The sequence below is a fragment of the Pinus tabuliformis genome, chromosome J (genome assembly GCF_031772625.1).
Source record: "Pinus tabuliformis cultivar Carrire ecotype Pingquan chromosome J, CPIR1, whole genome shotgun sequence".
In the NCBI taxonomy this organism is placed as follows: domain Eukaryota; kingdom Viridiplantae; phylum Streptophyta; class Pinopsida; order Pinales; family Pinaceae; genus Pinus; species Pinus tabuliformis.
This window is the reverse complement of record NC_142295.1, coordinates 648,250,548-648,267,503: the sequence shown is the minus strand read 5'-3', so window position 1 is coordinate 648,267,503 and position 16,956 is coordinate 648,250,548. Positions and strand designations below refer to the sequence as shown.

At 34.0% G+C, this 16,956-nt stretch overlaps 1 protein-coding gene across 1 annotated transcript in view; it reads right to left on the bottom strand.

Annotated features, from left to right (window-relative positions):
- Positions 1-6,980: 6,980 nt before the first annotated feature.
- Positions 6,981-16,956, bottom strand: part of BSH (transcription regulatory protein SNF5, putative (BSH)) — a 424,444-nt gene continuing 414,468 nt past the window's right edge. Inside the window, exons 13-14 of the mRNA XM_089380810.1 lie at positions 7,517-7,612; positions 6,981-7,389 (exon numbers count right to left, since the gene is read on the bottom strand). Coding sequence (XP_089236936.1) covers positions 7,329-7,389; positions 7,517-7,612 — 157 coding nt within the window. The 3' untranslated portion in view covers positions 6,981-7,328. The remainder of the gene's footprint in view (positions 7,390-7,516; positions 7,613-16,956) is intronic.

The following is a 16,956-nucleotide window of genomic DNA, read 5'->3' as shown; positions in this document are numbered from 1 at the left end:
ATATCCTAGCTTAGTCACTTGTACTCCTAGGTTTGGGTGATCCATTTTGCCTCTCATCTGACTTTTCCACTTCGTCATCATGACCTTTAGTCCTATGTTGAGTCAAATGCTTCCACACTTCGGAGTCGTGCCGCCGATGTTCAAGAGAAGTCCTATCTGCAGTCTATTACCTATACATTGTCTGACCCTTTATTACAGTCTTGGATCTTATTCATTTCATTCCACTTTATTTCTTGTTTCATGTCGATGATATGGGACTCATCATGGCCCTCCTTTGACAAGTCGCTTCTTGTCGACTTCAACTCATTATCTAGGAAGATGACTTAGAAACTCCCTTTCAATACCTTAGAGATTGCATGCCTTAATGGCAAGTTCTTCGCATCCGACGAAACGTTTTCATCATTGGCCTTCGATCGGATGATTCCACGAGTGTTCGACTTCAATTTCATTTTCACATTCACAAATTGTACTGTCGTACCTTGCAAGCCATTGTCATTACTAGTGGTTTCTGTCGTGCATGTTAACGGTCCACATCATTGGCCGGTAATCAGGTGGTTTTCTAGCATGTTCGGCTTCGACACATTCATTCGCATGTTAGAATTTGTACTTTGATCAGGTTGGGATGGAGCGCAAGACCCTGAGTCTTGTCTAATATGACTCAGGTTGCTTGAAGTTATGTGTCATTCATGATTGTACACATGTTTCTATTACATGGATGAATGTGACCATACCGTGGGAATTTACATTTATGATGATCCTTCTATATCGCATGACTGCGTCCATACCTTGGATCTTAGATTTACAGATGATCCTTCTCATTTGGATGGGTGTGCCCATACCATGGATCTTTTCATATAGTCCTTATTATCCGGATGGCTATGTCCATATCGTGGATTCATGTTTGATATCAGATATGTATATGTATATGCGTTCTTGATTTGCAGGTCTCCTGATAATGTTTGTTCTTGTCTTTGCAAAATCTCGTAAAGCATCTGAGCCATCACTCCCCATTCTGCCTTCATGCTTTAGGGGGCATTTGTTACACAGTATTTTATCACACCTCCTGCACTTCCCTGTGACATACCCCGAAGTGCCTGAAACATGACCATCATGTAGTGTACTCATTCATATATGTAGCTCAGATCCTCCCTAAGACACTAATTGGAAAATGCCTTGGGCTTCCCCTGAAGAAAATAGCTCTAAAACCCTAATTTGAGAATCATCTCTCTTATGAGACTGAAAACCGTGATGGTCGCATGTTGCACTATACCAAACCCGTGATGACATCGCTTTGTTTGCTTGTATACCCACAATGATCCCTAAAATGAAATTTTCCCAAAGAGGATGAGAAGCTTCGTGATCTAGAAGCTTCTAGAGCGGCAAGTTGGAGGTTGTTTGGCATAGATGAGGTCGAGTTCTCCCATCTTGGCCTCTTGGTCTTATCCCTATGAGCTACCTCCTTGAGATGAGGGCCTTCTGCTATCTTTAGAGAGATCCTAACTCCTTTTCCCTGCCTATATATTCATCCTCTCCCATTCCCAAATGGTTGGTCTTTGTCTATTTGCACCCTTATGCTAAGATTGTGCCTATATGCTACTCATTTGGCTTGGAGAAGGAGTGCTTGGAGAGCTTAGCTTGGACTTGGACATTCATTCAAGAAGAGCCTATTGACATCAAGGCTTGGTTGTATGCTTCCTCCTTTATTTTATTAATATACAATTGCTGGTTCATTCTCCCTAAATGTGTATGCTCATGTATTATTTAGCTTAACGCTCCTTGATCTATTAAGTAGGTTACTTTTGAATATGCTATTTGTATGTGCATGCTTTGTTGTGTCTTGATCGCTTGTGCAGGTGTATAAATGCTGTGAGTAGCAGGACTAAATCCGTGACGCAAGTGATTTGAGGTTTTCAACAAAGGAGAATGTGATAGCATCAGAACGAGGTAGGCCATCTTCTTCATTTCTCATTTCAATTGTAACTTCGGAAAGTGTCCAGTAGATTGTCATGTAGGTTTCTAGTCCCACTTATTGGGCTAGAGGGATCGTCTCTGTCCACAGAGAGAATTGCCTATACAACACCATGTTCAGGCATGGGTGTGGTTGAGTGATGTGGTTAAGAGCCTTTTTAATGATTACTGATGGGCATGGATGTTTAAATGAATAAAGTTCATCATTACAAAAATATAAAAAAAATTCATTTACTAGATATCCTATGTGAAAAATGAAAATATAGCATAAGTAACATTATATATTTAATAATGAAGGACTCTTAAATTAAATTACAAAGTTATATGATGGTGTACTTATAACATTTACTAGTCAGAATGGTCGATAAATAATGTCCCTTGATTAATACACGTCTTTTATTTAGTATGTGTCACTTCATTTACTGTTATTCATTATTTTATCTATTGATGTATTTATATATATTTATGTTGATTATATTCCCTATTTCTTCAAAGATGTTTTTTCCTCAAAATATTCTATGGAAAATTTGTCTTTGTTATAGCTTGTGATTCCTTCTTATGATTCTATATTCTTGAAGATAAGATTGATGACAATAAAATAAAAAACTCTTAATTAGATAGCATTGTGAAAACTGTGTAAATGTGAGAGTCACACCGCTCGAATTCATTTTTTTTACAAAACATTGGTGAAAACATTTATGATTTGGGAAATGATAAGATTCTAGACTTGAACTTATCTTCCATATAATAGGACCTTCACTTACTTTCTTATGTTGATTTTATTGTAGGTGAGTTTGTTGAATAATAAAATATTTTTTATAATTACGATGACCACACAACATCCTTGTATCTAGTGTTTTCTTTTTGGAACCTTTATTTTTTAATACTTCTAATGGTTTATTAGTTGATAAAATTTTGATTGAATCTTTATTGGTTATGTTTCCCAAGGTATATATTTTTACATTTAATGACTCGTCTCTCTAAATGAAATGAATCATTGTTTCTTTATCAACCCATGATTCTTTGTTAGTTACTTCAGTGTTTCTTGTTGTAACATTTTTTACACAATTTTCCTTCTTAATTTGTGTGATCAAGTTTTAACTATAATTCAAGACAAAAGCTTTCTTTGCCTATATTAATAACCCCATCAAATTCTTTTAGGTGATCTTGTAACTTTTGTATTGGATTTTGACAATTTTGAAGGAGCACATATAATGCATCCTTCAAGTTTTCTAATGAGGGCACAACCAAGTGACTTAATTTTAACACCGCACAATATTATATTTTTCTTATTGAAGAATCTTAAAAACTTTTTCGTTATAAGGTGAACTTAAAACCATATGAACATCTCTTGAGTATTAAATTGTAATTATTAATTTTCAATAAAATCATTTATTTTATTTTGTTTTCTATTTTTGAGTTTTAACTTTTTCTTTTCATCTCAATATTTAATAACAAATTTTTCTATGCCAACATTAATGTGATTCTCCTTATCATTTAAATAATAAATATATTAATATTTTTTCTTAAATATTCTCTTTAAATGTAATAATAAAATTATTTTTGAATTAAAATCTATTTTATTTTTTATTTTTTTCCTTACTTCAAACTATTAATTTAATAAAGGTAAAGGTTTGTGAAGTACTTTATTTTGAAATAAACCCTCACTTTAATAACTTTCTTTCTTTTCTTGTGACTTGTCTATTTCATATCTTAGTGATATCACTTATCTGGTTTAGTTCTAAAGCGTAAATTAAAACCTTATTAGTATTATCAACTTTAGACACCAGCCTTCTTACTTGTCCCATTCCTAAATTAATAAAATTTTATTATGTTTAATTCACATGACAATTTGACAATTGTCATATTCTTTATTTGTGGAATGGAGTTGTTCCAATGATGGTCCTCTTCCCCACAAATTTATTTTACAATGCTATTCTATTTTCCTGGATTAGGAGCGATGGTTGCAAGGAAGGATTCTTGGTGGCTTTGTCACTTGAATGAGGGTGCAATGGCTCAACAATGACATTTGATGGTTAATGGTCAGACCTAACCCGAATAGATGTTTTGAGCTAGAGAAAAGTGCAATTTGGTGGCAAGACAACAATTCTTTTAATCCTTCTGCGAGAATTAGCGGTTTTCGAATTGTGTGCACTAACCGACTAAGGTTTTATCAAACCCAATTTTTAACACTTGAATCTTCTTGTCCTTTATTACTCTACAAAATGTCACATTTATTATTCACAGATAATCTATAACGGTCACCTCCAATTCAGTGCCCTATGAAGAATTTTATGTAGCGTTGTTGCTATATGAATGTCAACAACTCCACAATACGGACACACTCAGTTATATATTTGCAGCTTTATATTGGTGACCTTTGTAAACCCATCATGATTATATATAAGGTTTATTCACCTTCTTTGCAACAGACGAGTTTTCGAGTCACTTTTTTGGGATCGTTCAACAGAATAATTTATTTCACAGAATTTCTGAGCTCTAAAATGGCCAAAGATTGAATTGTGGTCAAAGACCTCAAAATGTGGGTAAACAAAAGCCAAATCACACAGGGTTTGAGAACCTGTGCCCAAAGGTTGAAACAGAAAGAGCTCTGATACCAAATGGATGAACAAAATTTATTTATGGAAATATGAACAAAGTTCATTCATTGAATAATGAATATCTCGTGTTAAAAAAAAAACAATATATTGAAATCAACATAGGATAAGTAACAAAATATATTTAATAAGGAATAATACATGATTTACAATAAAATGTCAATGTATCAATGTACTTATAGCATTGATTATTCACAATGATTGATAATACGTATCTTTTGATGAGGATGTATTACTTCATCTAGTGTTATTATTATTATTTATAATGTTGATAAGTATGTCAATTTTGGAATAGAATTTTTAGAATTTTAATTTAGTTATCAATAATTATTAAGTAGATGGTTGAGATTTAACTTCCATGGAATATTCTAAAATATTCTTATTAGTATTCAAAAATCGAAGGTTGAAATTTATTTCCAACGTAGTTATGCATTTTTTCCTTTTAATTAAAAAATATATATCATATAAAGAAGTGTCATGAAAGAAGTTATGGTATTTTGGGCATGTGATATTGATAAGCCATAGTATTGGCCCATGACATTGTAACAAAGTCTATTTACAGAATCTCCATGATAAAGTGGGGATGAATTTCCATGGTTAAGGATTTGTACAATTTTTTTTGATGTATATATTTTTAACTTATTTATTAATTATTTTTATCATTGCTAATTAGTAATAATAATAATAATAAAGTTATAAATTAGTTAATTTTTATGATTTTTTATTTTTATTTTAAAAGTGTGAAATGTGTCGTGAAATAAGTCTTTTGATGCCTATTGGCATTTACCAGCCATTTAATTTATATGGCCGCATTAATTTATGTATATTTATATATTCATGTTCATTACAGATGTTAGTACAATACTTGATGTGGTGTGGCAAGGTTGACTACATTTTAAACTACTAGTATAACATTGCAACACTTATCCTTTTTCAAGGGCATTGAGCAGGGGTAGGGCAAGTGAAAACCAGTGTTCCAAGGGGTCGTGCCCCCCAAAGTGGGCGACACGCTTCTCTGCCCCCCATGCTCTCAGGCTGGGGAAACTCCTGGGGAAATGTTTCCCCATGTCCCCTTTTTTGGGAAAACTTGGGGAAACATTGGGGGGACTTTTTTCTAGTGACAAAAGCATCCCCTGCATCCCCCCTAATTTTTTTGCTAATAACAATTAAAAACATAAAAAAATACAAATTTTAATATAATTAAAAAAATGGAAGTGAAAACTAAAGGATAAATTAGAACTTTAAAACATAATCATTCACATTTCTCATTAACCCTACGATTTTACCTTGCCACCGGATATTTTCCTTCTACTGTCGTTCAACGTTTTCCATCAACAATTTGTTGTGATTCAGATTTACTATCGACTGGGGGCCTGAGACATTTGGAGTTGCAATTTTCATTTTGACTTAGAGCTGCCAGATTGGAGTTGCAATTTTCATTGTGTGACTTGGAGCGATTAGATTGGAATTGTGATTTATTATTTAGTACTTTTTAAGAAATTTACTAGTATTTCATTGCTTTCTATGTTTACTTTTAGTTTAATAGTCTATGGCTTTTGAATTGGCTTTCGATGTGCATTGTGTAATTTCAATTGTCAAATGATTAATTTAATTTAGATGTACCTTGCATAATATTAATGGTCATTGCCAAATGATGAATTTAGATAGAACATTGCATAATCTCAAATTATGGATTCAATTTAGTAATTTACTTTTCGGTTTACAATTTTACATTGATGATTGCAGAGATGTCAAATAATAATTATGATTCATAATAGTCTAATTCGAAATGACCATATTTAAATGTACATTTCGTAATTATTAAGATTTACTATTTACTAACTTAGTTATTGACATATTTTTGAGATTTTTATTTTTATATATTACATTTTTAATTATTTTTAGGACTCTCACTTCCCCAAAATTTCCCTAAATTTTGAAGTTGCTTATATAGGTTCACGTTCCCCTTATGCATATCTCTGCTCTCACGTTTCCCGTTCAAGAAACTCGGTGGAACATTGGTGAAAACAAGCATGCTTACAACTAAACAGCTATCTAAAACAGCTATCTTACAAAAGTCATTGAGCTGTCAGTGATAGAAATAGCATAGAATACCATAGTGTAGGCAAACGCAGTAGGGCAACTCTTTTTTGAATCAGTGGGCCAACTAATATGGTGGATCTTGTAGGATGAAAACAAATGTTTTGCACTTGCACTGTTTCAGATTTCACAATATCGGAAGACTTCGAGATGTTTGTGAAAAAAATCCGTGATTTTCATCACTATACCCCTTCAAAGACAGACTTCACTAAGTTGAAAGTCAATAAATGCCAAGTCACAGCAATCAAAATAGAGCTATAGAGCTATATCCTTGGTAAACAAGCACGCATGATGAATTTTTCAATAGACATGGACCCAGTCAAGCCATGCTGGTTTCATTAATATTTTTAAGCTTCTGCTTCAAACAAAATAATAAAAATTGTCATTCGATGGTAAAGAGACGAGCAATATTGAAGAAACAGCTATCTTACAGAAGTCATTGAGTTGTCATTGATAAAAATAGCTTAGTGTAGGAAAACGTAGTAGGGAAACACTTTTTTGAATCAGCAGGCCAACTAATACGGTGGACCTTGTAGGATGCAGACAAATATTTTGCAGTTGCACTGTTTGAGATTTCACAATATTGGAAGACTTCGGGATGTTTGTGAAAGAACCCCGTGATTGTCATCACCAATAGATTTGCTAGACACGCATATAACGCATTGAGTAGCCATCATCTTTGTCATCCAATTTTCTTTTTAGTCTGCAATATAGAGTTCTTGTACTCATCAAATCAATCTCAAGAAGAATGAGCTTGCTTCAGAACAAACACATAACTCAGCCCAGTTATTTTATTAAACATTTCCATAAAATAGAGATAGATACCATACCGGGCATTTCGTTCTTCTCTAGCATCAAGTGCTTCTGCTTCTTCATTAGATAATACTTTAACATTAGGTTCATAGTAATCCCATTCTTTTCTTCTCCTGAAATATACAAATTGGTTAATAACTTAATATACGGATGTCAAATCTAATTATATAATTATTTTCTTCTCTAAAGCTCTCCAATAAGAAAGGAAATTTTAAAAAGTAGTGAACATAAGATATGATGCATGTCCATTCATAGTGATCGTTAGGGAAAATGGCAAAACAAATTGGTTAAAGGATAAATTATATTTGGAGATTGAACAGACTATGAAAGTAAGATTTTGTTATTGGCCAGTTTAAGTAGACAACCTGATATGAGAACAATACTAACAATAGGAAGAAGTTAAATAAAAAAAATTAGTGTCTGGTCAGTGTGGGTGCCTTATAAGTCACGTGTTTGCATGGCTGGTTATCTATCAGGGCCATTCTTCCAAGGCTCAGCTGACGAAAAGGTGTCTTTTTTATCGTCTACACCTATCTATAATCAGTCCAAGAAAATAGAGCATATGTTGTGGGAATGCAATTTGCCAGCTGATGTTAACATTTGAAGAAGACTCTTCTTCAAGGGAAAGTGCATTGGCATCTAGTTTTGTTTGGTGACTCCAAGGTTTTAATTCACTTTTTTTAAGTACAGTTTAGCATTTGAGGAGGATCTCTGCTTTGTTTGTCCCTTGGAAAATTTGTTATCAGTGCTTTGAACTGTGGAGAGATGAGGTTTGCATGCCATTGTTAGCAAAAGGCTTTTTGCTTACCAAAGATGCCAAATTGTTAGAACCTCATGCATATTCTGACTTTATTTCTGCTTTAGTAGCATTGAGGAAGAGGATATAAGTGCCACTGTATACACCCTTCAAACTTGGTTTTTTCTCTTTGATAATGTAAATATATTTATGTGAATATAACAAGTATTATTTAAAAAAAAAGGAAAATACTACAGAGAAAATATTGAAGAGACAATATCGCCAAACTCAACACCTGTACACTCATTTTTATTACTAGATAGAGAGTACAAGACTGTGGGGAGAGTGATCAAAGTTGACCATGTCTCAAATAAGAACAGTAAAGTGTTCAAGTGATCAATTTAGATAGTCACCCAAAAGAGAGATATAAACTACAAAGTGTACTAAAGTATACATATAAAAGTACGAATATAATACATGTTCTCACATGCTCACTAAACAAAGTCTCATTAATTCAATCCTAGTGAGAGGGAATCATCCTCAATCTCTAATTAAGAGCAGTGTTGTTAAAATCGCGATAATATCGCGATATTATCGTTTTATTGTGATAATTTCCCGCTGCCGATATTATCGCGAGTAATATCCAAAATTATCGCCAGTTTTTTATACCTGATTTTTTGGAAAAAATCACGATTTTTTCCGTTTTTATCGCGGGCGATCGGGGCAGCGAGGTTTTAGAAGGGATGCTAGATGTTCGAAATGCAATTTTGTTTTAAAGAAACAAATAATTTTTGAGTGGGGCAGCTTAATGATCAAGTCTAGGCCCTAATATTGATATGCTATTCATGGTAATGTTAAATTCTTTAAGTAAAAATGACATTCTTAAATTTTTAACATTACCATGAAATGACTAAGGATGTTTGAGAGTGGTTTCGGCCTCATTGGATTTCATATGGAGAAAGTAGAATTTTAGATTTCATTCAAAATCCAGCAGACTTATCAGTTTTCAGGATTTTAGGATTGGGAGATTGTAATGTTTCCAGGTGACACCACCTGCCCGGGCTACCCCTGCCACCAGTAGAGGACGTGGTCTACCTCCTATAGCTCCTACTTCTAGTTCTTCAGCTTTTAGAGCATAGCAGACTCCACTGCCAACTCCACCAACACCAGCATCTACATCTAAAGGGAAAGGGAAAGTAGTGGCATTTTCTCGCAAGAGGGGCAGAGGAAATCAATAGGATTAGACTTTAGTTATTTTCTTCATTTTATTGTATATGACATTATGACATGATGAGATACATTATTATATTTTTTGTTGATATTTTGAGGTTGAGTTGGGACTCAGAAATCAGGACTTACTATTCAGGACATGATTCAATGTGATGTGTGATTTTAGCACTAGAAATGATATTAAACATCTTATATATTAGTTCTTTTATCATATTTATGTGTCAATGTATTTATTTTATGTTGTAGATGGTTTAGATATTAAAAAAAATTGAAAAAAAAATGGAAAAAAATGAATATTTTTGTATCAAACGATTTTTTCCCGATTATTTCCGATTATTTCTCGATAATTACGATTTTTTCCTCGCGCTGATATTATCCCGATAACAATTAATGCAACATTGATTAAGAGTATTGAGCATGGGGATAGTGTTGCTCAAATGTTGTCTAGGGCATCTGCTTGGCTTGAGTCAGAAAATGCCTTTGCAACACCAAATACGAGGTGATTTGACGATGCTTAATGGGTATGGTGTGGGCATCAAGAAAGAGTACCTTCAGCGGGGAAGGCTAAAAATATGGAATGATGACCTCCAAATGTGTGACCAAAACTGATAATTCCAAGTGAGGTGACTCATACAACTTCAACTCACTAGCATTCACCAAATCATGGATGCCAAGTTGAGGTGGGAGGTCCAACTTAATGAATTAGGAAACACTAATTGTATGATGGTATAAGGACCACACTAAATAGGCTTGAGTTTGTGATACTGTTGATTAAAGCATTGCTTATCCAAACATGGCTAAACACAATCACCAACCAGAAAATATGGAACAACCATGTGTCTACTGAGGAATGTCATGAACCTAATTGTGCACTGTTACACACCAAAAAGTGGTTAACCCGATAGGAGAAATTTTTTCTCCTTCTTTGGATAGTCAACCAGCTAGCAGCCCTAATCTGCTCAGTTCATGATGATATGCCATATTCCTCTGCCATTTGAACCAATCAGACACGTCTGACCATCTAACGTTCCTCTTGAAGGAAGGTGGGTCACTATTCGGCATGTACTTTAACCATCTTACAATCATATGCTTTTATTTAATGTTTTGGCCATTCAAACATGGATTAAGGGGCGATCTAGATAATTGACCAATCTTGACTATAAACCTGTTCTCTCACTTTACCAGGGAGGTTAGTTTTTGACCCTAGTCCAATGATATCTCCTCTGATGCCTTAAGGTTATAGAAGGGGCACTATTTGGGAGACATGGATTGAAGTGGCGTGTCCATGATGTTCCATACTTGCCACTTCTGGTCATTCCCCAAATTTCATCTCCACTCTTTGGGCTTGCCGTCATTGCTTCATTGGGATTGGCACTCTCTTATCCCTATCCTTGAGTGTGGCCTAGATATTCTGCCTTGAAGGTTGATGCAACTAAAAGAATGATAAAAGCATAAAATGGCCACAATGGAAGAAAAGTTAAGATGCAGAATGTATTTAGGACATTAATTAGTGTGTGGGCAAAAGCCTGGCATGAGCTCTAACCCCCTAATTAGCCATCACCCAGATCCCAAGCACTTGATGCTCCACATAAAAAAATAACCCTTGCCTTTTCCAACCCTAATGAGTGAGAAACTAACTCATCATAAATGGGTAAATAATAACTAAATCATTAAAAGCAAGCTTGGAAACCTGAGCTATGCTCCCAATCAAAGCATTATCAAAAAGAAATAAAAGATGCACCAAAGGGGTGGAAAAAGCAAACTGAGGAAAGGGGCAACTCATGCCTCCACGATTGCTCCTTCCTTACACCTATACACTCAGAATGATGAACCTTCATTAGCTAGTCCCATGACCATGGCACCTTGCCTTGACATCCTTCCCCCCCATTGTCACTATAAAAAAAGCACCTATATATTGAAGGGTCAATCTATGACATGTCACCTCCCCTTAGGGGCTGGACACACCTAATAGGGTTGACCATCTAGCCATCCGTAACACAAGCAAAGAACACTTTTACAGCACTTGGTTGTAATGTTCCCCTTCAGGAATACCTTGGGAACTCCACAATTTTTCTGAGTTTTGTCTTGGATTTTAGTGTGTTGTTTGACAAGCAGTTTATATGTTATTGGCTGTAGGTACACCCTTCATAAATTTAATTCAAAACAATATTCACAGTAGGATATAGATAGCACAAAAGTGTTCACAACAACAACATAAAAGTAATCCTTTAGTTCAGAAATAAACAGCCAATTAAGACATATATCTGTCACAGTGAAATCTCAAGGGACATTATCACGTCTTTCACAAAATCACAAGGGTTACAGTGCTCAGAGAATAATGGAACTGGTATTAATTACAAAAGTATAAATATCAGATTTGAAGTCCTCTTTGGTAGTTCCAACACGCACTCTTCTACAACAGACTATACCCTTGGCTCTGGTGTATAACTCAGTCCCATAAAACTTGTAACACGCATCAGAAATAAACAGCCATTTCATTCACATTAATCACAGTGGCACACAGTCATATGTTCAGCGTAATAACAAGAGTACAGAGATTGGTATTAAGGAACTTGGGTTTATGCTTTAGCAGTGAACTTGGTGAGATATCAATCCCCTTTTTATTGACAAATATCAGCCACAGTGAGGGATATTTTTTTCAGGAATTAGACCCAAAATAGTAGCTCGACCCAGCTGTCATAATCAGGCCACAAAAACCAGCAATTCATCCAACTTGAATCTGAAATATATCAGCCCTTGTCACTGAACTTGACTCACTGGTCTTGCACAAAACCTCAACCAGCTCGGCCCTTCTATGGATCAGTGATTCAGCCTCAGATCATCATCTCTTCAAGAAAGCAGCTTCTCCTTCAGTGCAAACTAATCTGGAATAATCTTCAGTGAGCTGAATTAGCAGGCCTGAGCGAACGGTACCAAGAAAATCCACTTGGCCTCTAGAAATATGCGACTTATTCCTTGCACAATTTGGCTCCCTTGGTGTTGGGAAAATCCGGCCTTGCTGGGCTTCAGATTTAGAGATAAATATGGCCCTTTAATCAGTGAGATTCGGCCTCCTTCTTGGACAACGAAATTCTAAAATGGTTAACCCGTCCCTTAGAGAAATAGATTAAAGAACTCAGCTCTCCTGCAATTTCGATGAACTCAGCTCCTAAAGAGGGAATGATCTTGTAATCTGTAACGATCAAAAGTCATATACGCAGCGGAAATATTTAAAATACTTCGAAGACAAAGACATCCATCGTAGGAGAGTAATTGTAAATTGAATATTGTATGAAAGAATGAATGTAGGATTTTATTTCAGTGGCAGCGAGATATTTATTATCTGTATTTATTACTTTTACATAAATTATATTCATAACATTGCCTTCCTCCTCAAAAAGCTTTGTCCTCAAAGCTTGTTGATGAAAAGGCTTGATATCTTTTTCTGCGACGAATGTCTTCTGCTTGATCTCTTTTTCTGTTGCGAATATCTTCTCATCTCGAGACAATCATCTTTGTCAATACCAGTTGATATGATCCTTGAAGTGACAAACAAAATTGTCGCATTGAGAAGGGATCAGACCATCCTAAATTAATCTTCTATCGAATCTTGTAGTGACTGGAAACTTGTAATGAATTGTTATCACTTGAGTCGATTGCACTGACATTACTATTCTTCGGAACATCAGTTTGTTGTTTTTGTTCTAAATACGTAGCTTGATTGAGTTGTCTATTCTTGTGATTCGGATGTCGATAAGGGATTCTAGTGATTTGACTTTCCCTTATCTTGTTTCTGTCATTTTCTTGATTTATTTGAAGTGTCTGATTTCCTTTAATTATGAAAATTGAATGGTTGATTTCCCAAATCTTCACTTGAACCTTTTGTTGTTGGAATTGCAACTTCTGAGTACATCCTTACTTCAACTAGTTTGTCCTCTTCTTGAGTTGTGATATTGACTAGATCGGTATGTGTTCCTCTTTCTTCCACTTGGATTGAAGACTTGGTCACTTCTTTTGTGATAACTTCTTTTAATTTGTTTTTCAATGATTTCTTATCATCCTTAAGTTTCTTAATTTGAGTGAGTAGACTTTGATTATGGTTTCTGAGACGTAAGAGTTCCTCATTTTCTAAATCAACTTTATTTTGGTCTTCAAGTTTCTCATCTTTTAAACACTTGATTTGTTCTAATAACCTTTGGTTAAGGTTCATTAAGCATAAACTTTCCTCTTCTTTTCCCGATAGACTTTCGTTGAGTTTCTTTTCAAAAAAATATTTTTCTTGTTCTAGCTGGTGTTTCTTAGTTTTATATTTTCTCATTTGTGTAAGTAGTTTCTGATTATGCTCCTTCAAACATGAATTTTCCTTATTTTTGTTAGATATGACTTCTTCAAGCTCTTTCTGCTTCTTTGATACTATTTATGGATTCTCTTGAAACATTAGTTTCACAATATACTTAAGATCTTTCGATGAAGACATTATTAGTTCTGATTTCATTGTCATGTCTTGGAACGTGACCATCTTCTTCTTGTACGAGAACATCAAGAATTTGTTTTATGTGTTTAGAATGAACGTGCCTAATTCCTTGAACCAAGGTTGACCGAGAATTATGTCAACCTCTTTGTTAAGAATTGTTATGACACAAAATTCAGATATGTACTCATAATGATCAATTGTCAATTGTAAATCATTAATTTCATATTCTTTTCTGCCAAAAAGACTTTCTCATTCGCCTATATTTGGCAATAGAATTAATCCGAGTTGCAGTTATCGTTATTGGGATATTATCGACGAGGGGAAAAAATCGTAAAAATCAATAAAAATCGGGAAAAAATCGGAAAATACAAAATATTCATTTTTTTCCAACTTTTTTAATATCTAAAGCATCTACAACAAAAAATAAATACATTGACACATAGATATGATAAAAGAGCTAATATATAAGATGTGTTATATCATTTCTAGTGCTACATCACACATAACAGTGAATCATGTCTTGAATAGTAAGTCCTGACTCCTGAGTCCCAACTCAGCCTCAAAATATCAACAAAAAATATAATAATATATCTCATATCATGAGTCACAATGTCATATACTATGAAATGAATCAAATAACTAAAGTCTAATACTACTGATTTCCTCTGCCCCTCTCGCGAGAAAATGTAATAGCTTTCTCTTTCCCTCTAGATGTAGATGCCGGTGGAGTTGGCAGTGGACTCTGTTGTGCTCTAGAAGCTGAAGAACTAGGAACTACAGAAGGTAGACCACGTCCTTTACTAGTGATAGGGGTAGCCTGGGTAGGTTGTATCACCTCCCTCTCCTCATTAAAAAATCAGAGAAAAAAAAATATATATATATATATTTTTTTCCCAAAAGATTTTTTCAAGTTATCGCTATTTTTTGAGAAAAAAATTAGCATAAAAATTGGGCGATAATATCGCCAAACTCAAAAAATCGCGATTTGCCAATAATATCGCGATTTTCGCAACACTGGAATTAATAGTTGATTTTCCAAATTAATATTAATGTAATTATCCTCAATATTTGGATTAACAACGATATTAATATCTTTCCTTTGGATACACCCTTTTAATGTAATTAATCTAAAATCTACAATTGAAATACATTTATAGGAGAATCTTCCTTCTTTTATTTTCGAATTAGACTCCATTTGCCTTTTTACAGATGAAATTAGAGTTTTTAAAGATAACCCCTTCTTTTTTTCTAGTTAGGACTAACCTAAATACCCACGGGGGATTTGAACAAGTGACTTATCGCAAGGAGTGCCTTGACAGCGCACCCATTCACCGTCAATCCAAAGCCCCGTGGGCAAGATAACCCCTTCTTAATCTCTATAATAAACTATTATTATTTTCCTTGTATAACCTTTTATATCTCTTATAAAAATATCCTTCTTGATTTATAAAATATATATAATTTTTTCCCATTTAAAAAAAAGTTAATATAGCTCCACTATTTAAATAAATTGCTCCTTATATTTATTATAATGCTTTTAAAAGTATTCTTCTTTTGTTATAACTTGTTATCTTTATGTCTCTTTCTAGTTTTAGATTTAAACCTTTATATACTTTAATATATGGATCTTTTAAGTAACCTTCTATAATAATACCCACTTTGTACTTATATAAATTTTCAATAATTTTATGACTTGAGCTTTTCTTTTAAAATACCCCTTCATAATATAAAATTTTTCTTTGTATATCTTTTATTTATAATCTTTTCTTTTCTTTTTTGAAAAGTTACAACCCTAGTGAACCGTGACTATTCATCTCTTTGGGGTATAATATAAAATATATGTCCACTTATGTGCCTTTGCCTCGGTTAATTTTCCCCACATAAAAGTAAAACTTACTGTTCACATAAAGAGATTTTGCATTCCTTTTGTTCTTCTTTTACCTTGAAATGACCATGGGCAATTACCATAGGTTTCTAATACCACGAGCTTGTAAACCACTTAATAAAGAATCAAGATAATCTTATCTACTCTTCCTTCTCTTACGTATAGTTTTAAAGATATTTGGAAAGATTCCCTTTTGACTTTATCATGCACTTTTTATCAATAATGTAGAACCTTTTTATGTATATGAATGTTCTCCTTCAAAATTTACATCTGACTATTTTTTTTACTAGAATCATTGAAATGTCAATGGCCAAAGGCCTTTTTTTTAATTAAATAATTTTAATTTTTTATTTTTTAACTCTTCTTTTATAATCTTTTTTCCAATTCTTTTTTTTTTAACTTTTTTTTTTAAAGTGGCCAAGGGCCTGACCGAAAATGGAGAAACTCCAAATCTATAGCGAAACGCTTCTATTATACGACAACAAGGTTGACGAAATGTTGATGGCCAAAGGCCTAGATCAGAGAGCATGGCTTTGTGGAGTAGTGGAGCGACCAGAGGATTGAACTGCTCTGATACCAATGTAACGACCAAAAGTCATATATGCAGCAGAAATATTTAAAATACTTCGAAGGCAAAGACATCCATCATAGGGAAGTAATTGTAAATTGTATATTGTATAAAAGAATGAATGTAGGATTTTATTTTAGTCGCAGCGAGATATTTATTATCTGTATTTATTACTTTTACATAAATTATATTCATAACATAATCAAATTAAACCCCAATGTTGGAGCCTCTTGCAACAATGATTATTAGATCCCTGCAATAAGCACAATGGAAGATCCGAAATAGTCTTCCCAATGAGCTGCCTAGGGTGGCACTTGAAGTCCACCGAAATTAGCTGAGTTTCGCTTGAAACTTGCTTGAGTCTCTTTCAATTGTCAATCAGATAGATATGATTCGAATGATTTGCAATTGAGTCTCTCTTCTATTTATAATTTCCATGGAGCCTCTTTCTAGCTTCTAGATTCTCTTTTTTCCCCACTATTTTATTGGTGGGGCCCATTTTCCACTAGGAGACTTTTTGTTTCCATTTTGAATAAAATAATCATTTGCCTCCTTTCTAAATAA